At 31.8% G+C, this 8,853-nt stretch overlaps 1 protein-coding gene across 1 annotated transcript; it reads right to left on the minus strand.

Moving 5' to 3' along the window:
- Positions 1-5,768: 5,768 nt before the first annotated feature.
- LOC128126267 (uncharacterized) lies at positions 5,769-8,445 on the minus strand. The gene is made up of 2 exons (XM_052764014.1): positions 8,343-8,445; positions 5,769-8,245 (listed from the first exon to the last, which is right to left on the minus strand). Exon 2 carries the CDS (start codon positions 8,235-8,237, stop codon positions 6,534-6,536), a length of 1,704 nt encoding a protein of 567 aa, XP_052619974.1. The 5' UTR covers positions 8,238-8,245; positions 8,343-8,445; the 3' UTR covers positions 5,769-6,533.
- Positions 8,446-8,853: the final 408 nt, after the last annotated feature.

The following is an 8,853-nucleotide window of genomic DNA, read 5'->3' on the forward strand; positions in this document are numbered from 1 at the left end:
CACACAATATGCAAACAACATATTTTTAACATTTATCACAAGCAGTTTTTTATTTTAACATGATTCCTAACTTGCATCAACGACCCACTTATAAGATGTATTTTTCGGTTATGCACTAATGTCCAGAAAATTGTCGACCCAACTTTCATTTTGATACAAATCCTCCTTTTACTTCAAGTATTGGACCTTCTTGATGTTATCAATCTTTCACATAGTAACCACACATACCAAGAATTTACCCAAATGGGATCCAAGTTTCAATAACACACTCGAATTCTTAATGGGTTATATATTTTTAAAGTTTCACGGTCTAACCAATCTTCAGTGTTTTGGAGATAAAACAAAATCTGTAAAACCGATTGAGCTGATTTTGGACTTTTTTAGAACTACACTCGATTTCCTATGATTTTGTAAGTTGGGGCATCAGCAAAACGTCCTCATATTAGCAGCTATAGCCCACACAAGATGGGGGCAAAGTTGTGCATATTTCCATTATTTACCAAAAAAACATCATATGCTTTATGACTTTAGATAAGGGATTAAGGCCACTCAATTTTACACACCATCAGCTTGAATGAAGGTATTAAGGTGCTTATTGAGTGGCATAAAAAGACCAAAGAGTTAACTAAAGGATGATTGAAAGTAGGATGCTCTACCAAACACAAAAATATTCATTCACCAATAAAGACTTTTATAAGTTTAAAGTCAAGATACATATATGGATGAAATTTGAGTGAACTTTAGAAACATATTTATTATTTCAAGGTTGTAATTTCAGCCTCCAGTTTCTGGACATAAATTTTGCTAGTCAAACCACAACATAATTAACCACATAGGAATGCCTTTAGAGGCTTTTTTGAGAGTCATAGGGAGTGCTAAAAACATAAATTTTATTAAAGAAATTTCTCACAAAACATGAAGATAAGGAAGATGGTATTTACATTAATGCAAAGCAATTTTGACTCCAAGATTGAAATCCATACATGAGTACCAATTTCCAATATACGAGGGAGCATTTTAACATAAGTTTTTTTTTCAACAATAGTCAAACAAAACGACAACCACAATGACTGGAAATTAACCACACAAAATACTAAGATTGAGATTTTAAACAATGATAGAATTTTAGTCAATTGAGAACCAATTCAATCCCAAATATAGAAATCAATTACAACCTAATTGAGGTATAAACTTAATAGAAAGGAGATATGAGGAATTACCAAGGAATATGACCGACTCAACTAGTTTGGAAAAAAAATAGGAGCCGACAACCCCTGTTCTTTCGATCGACACCTCACACCATAAAAATGATTGATGCCTTGCAGTCGGTTCGTTTTCTTTCTTCCTCCTGGTCGACGCACACCACATAGGAACAAGGAGTCAGTTGTTTTTTTCCTATTTGTATTAGACACGAAGGGAAAAATAGACTAGGAACAAGTATTGATTTTGATGTCTTGTGGGTTATAGCCAAAGGTCACCTCCTTGCCCCTAGATAACTTACCTAAGTTTTATTTTATGCCATCACAACCCCTCAAATTTATTTACATCATTCCATGAATTATAACTTACCCTAAAAAGCCCACATATCACTTAATTAGATTATTTTTCCCATATATATTGATAAGTCCATTTAAAAAAAATGATTTGACATTGTTTTTATTTAATTTATTAATCTTCTAAATATTATTTAGTTTATTTCCTTTTACAAAAATAAAAAGGATAAATCGATTACGGATCTAACCTCACTGACAAAAGAAAATGTGGGTCGTTACAATCCATGTCATACTGTCACACCCCCACCCCCGGCCAATGGCAGAAACGTCGAGGGTTGACTTCCGGTTCGTAGATTATCCCAATCACAAAAAATATATTTTATTAATAAAATGTATTACATCGACTAGACAAAAACCTATCTATCTTCACACAAATCTGTCTTCCTTTTGTTGAAAACGTTAGCTTGATGTTGATGAGTTCACATGTTTTATAAATATCGATAAAACTCTTTGAACACTTTTAGGATTTTTTTTATGAATATGTTTATCTTTCATAAGTTCCTAATTTCTAGGATCTTCCGATCTAATAAACCTATTTTTGTCTCTTCAATCTTATCCTTATGACATACTATATATCCTAATATTTTAGAGGTTTCTTTAAAAATATCTCTTTCTTTTAGTATATAATATATATCCTAAATTTTTTATCGAATCCATTTTAATATAATCATACAAATACTTAAAGGTGTCCTTCTAAGAAGTTTTAATTAAGAATTTTCAAACAGTATTACCATGAGCACCTATAATCGACGTTGTGAACCGATAAATATCCCACACGATGCCTCATCGGACGTCGAATAATATTACTTTCATACTTTAGAAAGCTCCCATGTCGAGATTATACCTAGGAATCGTAGGTGGGGGTCAGCCCCGTATCGATCTAGACATAGTTATTCATATATACTAAACCCTATATACCATAATTATCTTTTAATAAATATCATTTGATAGGTTATGGTACACTTAAGTATATTGTCTTTTCTTACGCTTTCTTCCAGAGTTATCACTATATATATATATATATATATATATATATATATATATATATATATATATATATATATATATATATATATATATATATATATATATATAAAGATATCATGGCAAAGTAACAGTTAAGTACAGTCCCTATCCTAAAATTTGTCAGCATCACTGCTAGGTATTAAGTTATCCTAGAAAATCGGTCAGCTTAAGACTAGGCAGAGTTTCTACCGCCATATTATCATAACGTTTCATGTTTTACATAACTATTGATACATTTGCAAAAGAATATTTTGATAAAGCGGTTTGATAAGAATGTATTCACTCCATCAAGTCCTATAAAATCGTAAAAGTGGGCCCGTGAAGTCACCCTAGTAGCGTGATCATGTAGATTTTGGATGTTCCATCCAAAGCTTTGCGTTATTAGGAGAATTTCCGAGATAGATCATGAAAGCGAGAGAGTTTATGATGTTTTGGGTGATAGAATCTAGGAAGCGATCACTTTTATTTATTGTGCTTAAGCGTGTGGCACATCTTGTGCATGTCGTTCACACGATTCATAATTGACTAAGATATCACAATTAAAAAAACCTTTGACGGCGCTCTATACTTTTGATCATCGACATTTGGTAGGGAGGGGGTTGATCGCTTCAATGATGAGGTATAGCAAAACGATTAGACATAATATCATTGCTTAAGAATAGGCAGAGTTTCTACCGCCATATTATCATATCGTTTCATATTCTACATAACTATTGATACATTTGCAAAATAATATTTTGATAAAGCGGTTTGATAAGAATGTATTCACTCCATCAAATGATATAAAATCGTAAAAGTGGGGTTGTGAAGTCACCCTAGTAGCGTGATCATGTAGATTTTGGATGTTCCATCCAAAGCTTTGCGTCATTAGGAGAATTTCCGAGATAGATCATGAAAGCGAGAGAGTTTATGATGTTTTGGGTGATAAAATCTAGGAAGCGATCACTTTTATTTATTGTGCTTAAGCGTGTGGCGCATCTTGTGCATGTCGTTCACACGATTCATAATTGACTAAGATATCACAATTAAAAAAACCTTTGACGGCGCTCTATACTTTTGATCATCGACATTTGGTAGGGAGGGGGTTGATCGCTTCAATGATGAAGTATAGCAAAACGATTAGACATAATATCATTGCTTAAGAATAGGCAGAGTTTCTACCGCCATATTATCATCTCGTTTCATATTCTACATAACTATTGATACATTTGCAAAATAATATTTTGATAAAGCGGTTTGACAAGAATGTATTCCCTCCATCAAATCCTATAAAATCGTAAAAGTGGGGCTGTGAAGTCACCCTAGTAGCGTGATCATGTAGATTTTGGATGTTCCATCCAAAGCTTTGCGTCATTAGGAGAATTTCCGAGATAGATCATGAAAGCCAGAGAGTTTATGATGTTTTGGGTGATAGAATCTAGGAAGCGGGCACTTTTATTTATTGTGCTTAAGCGTGTGGCGCATCTTGTGCATGTCGTTCACATGATTGATAATTGACTAAGATATCACAATTAAAAAAACCTTTGACGGCGCTTTATACTTTTGATCATCAGCATTCGGTAGGGAGGGGGTTGATCGCTTCAATGATGACGGTAGGGGGCGATATGGAATCGAGACGGAAACTGTAACAATTAGTAAAAATTGAATCTACTGTACATTGCTCTATATTATTTATAGGTAACTAAAACTATATTATCTATATTTGCGCGAATTAATCAATTTAGAAATAGGTCTTACACCCAATATTTGATTTCATGTTCATCAACTTTGTTAACATAAAACAGAATCAAATGACCGGAGACCGTCGAATCTAAACCATTTAAACATGAAACTTATACCACTTCACGAAATTTTTTATATCTGAATTGTATTCCATTTGAGTTTTTGAACCCATCACATTCAACATAATCAACAGACGCGTACAAATATTTTATGCAATCAAATTTATTAGAATCAAATTTAGACGATAGAAAATAGTAACATTATTATAGAACAATTGTGTATAAATGTTATTTATTTGTTTAAACACCCAAGTATTTATACATTTTGTACTTTTTATAAATACTCAAGTATTTCTATGCCTTATATATATATATATATATATATATATATATATATATATATATATATATATATATATATATATATATATATATATATATGTGTGTGTGTGTGTGTGTGTATGTGTGTGTGTGTATTTTTATAAAAACCTTTAAATACATGTATATTATGTAGTATTTTTTGTATATAAAAGTGCAAGTACATGCATGTGTATATGTTATACGATTTCAATTACCTAGCAATATTTTGGCAAATATGATCTTGTACTTTCTATATCTTCATGTGCACATAGATTGCACACACTCTATCTATATCTCACATTTCTTACCTCTCGCGTATTCACTCCTTTCACACACCCTCACAAAGACTCTTAAAAGTCCTACACATGCATGAAATATCCTACAGGATGAAGACAAGTACATGTGTATAATGAAAATCCTATCATATCTAACTCAAATCATTGTTAGTACATGTACATGAATTATCTTCACCAAATCATCCCTATGTGTCTAGATTGCATACAATCAATTCTCTATCCCTTATTTATCTGTATCTCTCGTAAATACTCTCTATCTCACGCTGAGTTATTTGCAAATATGGGGTAGTTTTCAAAAAGATTAGTAGAAATGGGGCTGTTTTGAATGCCTTTGTAGAAATGAGGTTTCTGGCCCACTAAATGAATACGTAAATATATATTGATCCTCACAGCTTACAACAATAGTCCTTAGTTTTTTATAATATGTTCAAACTTTATCCTTTTATATATTTTTTTCTACATTTTTACTACATCTTATTATATTTACTTATTATATTTACGTAAATATTAAATATACAAAATAGTCCATAAAAATATTCAACATTGACCCTTATTTTATGAAATATGTTACCACTACATCTTATTTTATTTTTTATTTGTATTTATACATTTACTTAATTTAATAATATTTAATGTAAATATATTATTCAATTTATAACTAATGCTTATTAGTTTTCAATACCAAATATATCTCATTTATACATTTCCATTAATACTAATATTTAATATTATAACAATAAGAAATAAGAAAACACATAACTAAGATTACATTACTAAAATTTAAAAATCATAATACAAAATCACACAGGAAATACAAGATCAATGAAACATGAAATTACAACACAATAAAACAAAAACATAGTTTACTACTCATTGAATCTTGGTTGAGAATTTGAACAATTTCTTCTATTATGACCTGGCTGGTGGCATAGTGTACATCTACGAGGTTCATCAGGATGACGAATGTCCATCTCATTATGAATTCGATTTGCACGCCTTCGTCCTCGATGAACAAAAAGTTTTGAGTAATCTGCTTCAATCGTCCAGTTTGAATCCAACCAATAATCAACATGAGGAAGTGGTACAAACCCAAAATTATATTGTTGTCTGTATGTCATAGTAGTGTACACATTGTTCACAATGGAAAGAGGGTTGTCCCCTCTATTCCAACAAACTGCAAGTGCATGTGAACATGGAAATCTCTCCATTTGCCACTTACCACAAGTACACATATGTTGAAAATAATTAACAGTCTGTGTATTTCCTCCGGTTCCATTTATCTGTGACCTTGTGACAACTCTGTAAACACCTTCATTATAGTGAAACTCAGATAAAACATGACTTTGTGCACGAGTGTCACGTTTAAGAAAGAGACGCCACATACATTTTGGTAGAGGTGTAATGCAGTTCATTGCAATACCACTATGCTTTCTGAAAAGTTGCATAGTTCTATTGAATGTAAGGTCAATACACGCCCTAATTGGCAATTGTCTCGCTCCTCGTAATGCATTGTTCATACTCTCAGAGATATTGGTCGTTAAGAAACCCCATCGGTGATTTTCATCATATAAAAGACACTATTGACTTCTTTTAATTTCCCTCAAATACTGCCAAGCTTCCATATTGATTGCTTTTATTTCCCTTATATACTTAGTGAACTTCCTTTTTTGTGTGGTGCTACCCATAGACCAACAAATTTTTTTAAGGTTTACATTCTTGTACCTTTTCATGAGATTACTTCTGACATGCCTCAGACAAAAACAATGGTATGCCAATGGCTCTTTCCACTCCTCTAGATTTTCCATTGCATGAATGATTCCTTTGTGCCTATCAGAAAGAACACATAATTGTCTATTTGGAGCAACAAAATTTCTAAAATGACCCAAAAACCAACACCAACTATGAACTGTCTCCTCGTCAACAATGGCATAAGAAATTGGTAATATATTATTGTTAGCATCTTTTGAAGCAGCAACAAGCAATTTTCCTTTGTAAGAACCCTTCAAATGAGCACCATCGATAGAAATTACAGGGCGACACAAATGAAATGCTTTAATAGCTGGTCCAAAAGCCCAAAAAATATATTTGAATTTTGCCACTTGTGATGAGCTATTTTGGTTATGAAACCACTTGACAATTGTATCAGGGTTTGAAGCCTGCAAAGCTGCAATATACTTGGGTAACTCAACAAAGTTACTCTCCCAAGTTCCATAAATGGTCTCTATGGCTTTTCTTCTTCCATGCCATGCCTTCCAATAAGAAACGTCAACATGAAAATGATTTTTTATATCTGCTTGTACATGTTTCACCGAGTAAGCAACATCTTTTTGAATTGAATGGAGAATGTATGAGGCAATAACTCTAGAGTTTAGATTTCTGTTATTATTGCCAATACAAGATCCAAAACAATTATGTTCATCCACCCAACGTGTAATCTGCCACATATGATTATTTTTCTTCTTAATTGCACGGATATACCATTGACAAGGTTGTGTATGGTGCATAGAACTAGAGCTTTCTCCTTCACCCACCTCGGTCTTACATTTTGCTACCCATTTGTTATGTTTACTTTTATACACCTTAAACTCTCTATTTTGACTAATAGACCAAAGTATTACTGCATTTTTCACCTGCTGCTTACTTTCAAATTGCATTCCTAACCTAATTTTGTTTTCTGTTTCCTTCCAAACATCTATATGAATGTTGTCCTCTAAATTTTCTACGACATCATCTCCTATATTTCCAACATCATTCATAAAGTCTACAACTAATTTGTCACTCACATCATCAGAGTCTTCCTCAATATGGCTTAATGACTCACTACTGCATTCTGAGTTGGGATCATCAAATCCAAACTCATTATTTGGCTCAAATCTATCATCACTCGGCAAAGGAAATGGTACTTCAAAATTACGAAGGAGATCTACCAAACTAGTATTTGTAGGTATCACCATTTTCTCAATTTCAACACAAACTTGACCCCAATAATTTTCATCAGTCGCAGCTAAATAATACAACATGTCTAAGGTTGAATCATTTATAAGTGGTGCGATATTAGATCTCCCAGAATATTGGTAACATAATGACATATTCAACTTATATGAAGATTTTTCGACTCCAACAAGTGCATAAGCCAAATCTTGAAATTGTTCATACCGTATTTTTTGCCTAATAATGTCTGAAGCGGACATAGTTGATTCGTCGCCCTTGATGATTCCATTCTCATATTCAACATTGCCACCCCAATAGAGAGTAATCATAAATGGACGATTTAGAGCCATAAATATAACTGCAAGACAAATTGTATGATAACAGATGTAAATTAGTATCATATATATAGCGTTTTGACAAAAAAATATGCAAAAATATTTAGAAATTATATATACCTTATGTTTAATATATGAAAGAACTAATAATGTGAATATTATGGAAGCATGAAAGACTGAGAATGTATATTTACGTGGAAACAATTTTGTAAGAATGATGAAGAACCTTGGCTGGTAAGATCAAATTTATAGCATCAAAAAGTAAATTTAGTTCAATTAAAACTTTTAGACATGACAGTTCATGCAGCTTTAGCTTTTTAAGAGTTTTCAATAAATAGTGACATTTTATTTTGGATAGAGTGTTGCTTTTGTTTTGGATAGAGTGTTTGCTTTTACAGATTCACTATTTGATTTGACAAATCATATATAAATATTACTATTTATTTTTTAATTTATATGATTCTAACAATATTTATATGTTAATTGTATTTGTATAATTAAAATAGTATATAATATTCTAAAATTTTAAAATATAAATGAGATCGTTTGTGTAGTAAGAATAATTAAATGCTATATATAAAATTTAATAATATATTTAAGCTACATAAATTAGGTAAATAGTTAGGTAAAT

Source organism: Lactuca sativa, chromosome 5 (genome assembly GCF_002870075.4).
Source record: "Lactuca sativa cultivar Salinas chromosome 5, Lsat_Salinas_v11, whole genome shotgun sequence".
Lineage (NCBI taxonomy): Eukaryota > Viridiplantae > Streptophyta > Magnoliopsida > Asterales > Asteraceae > Lactuca > Lactuca sativa.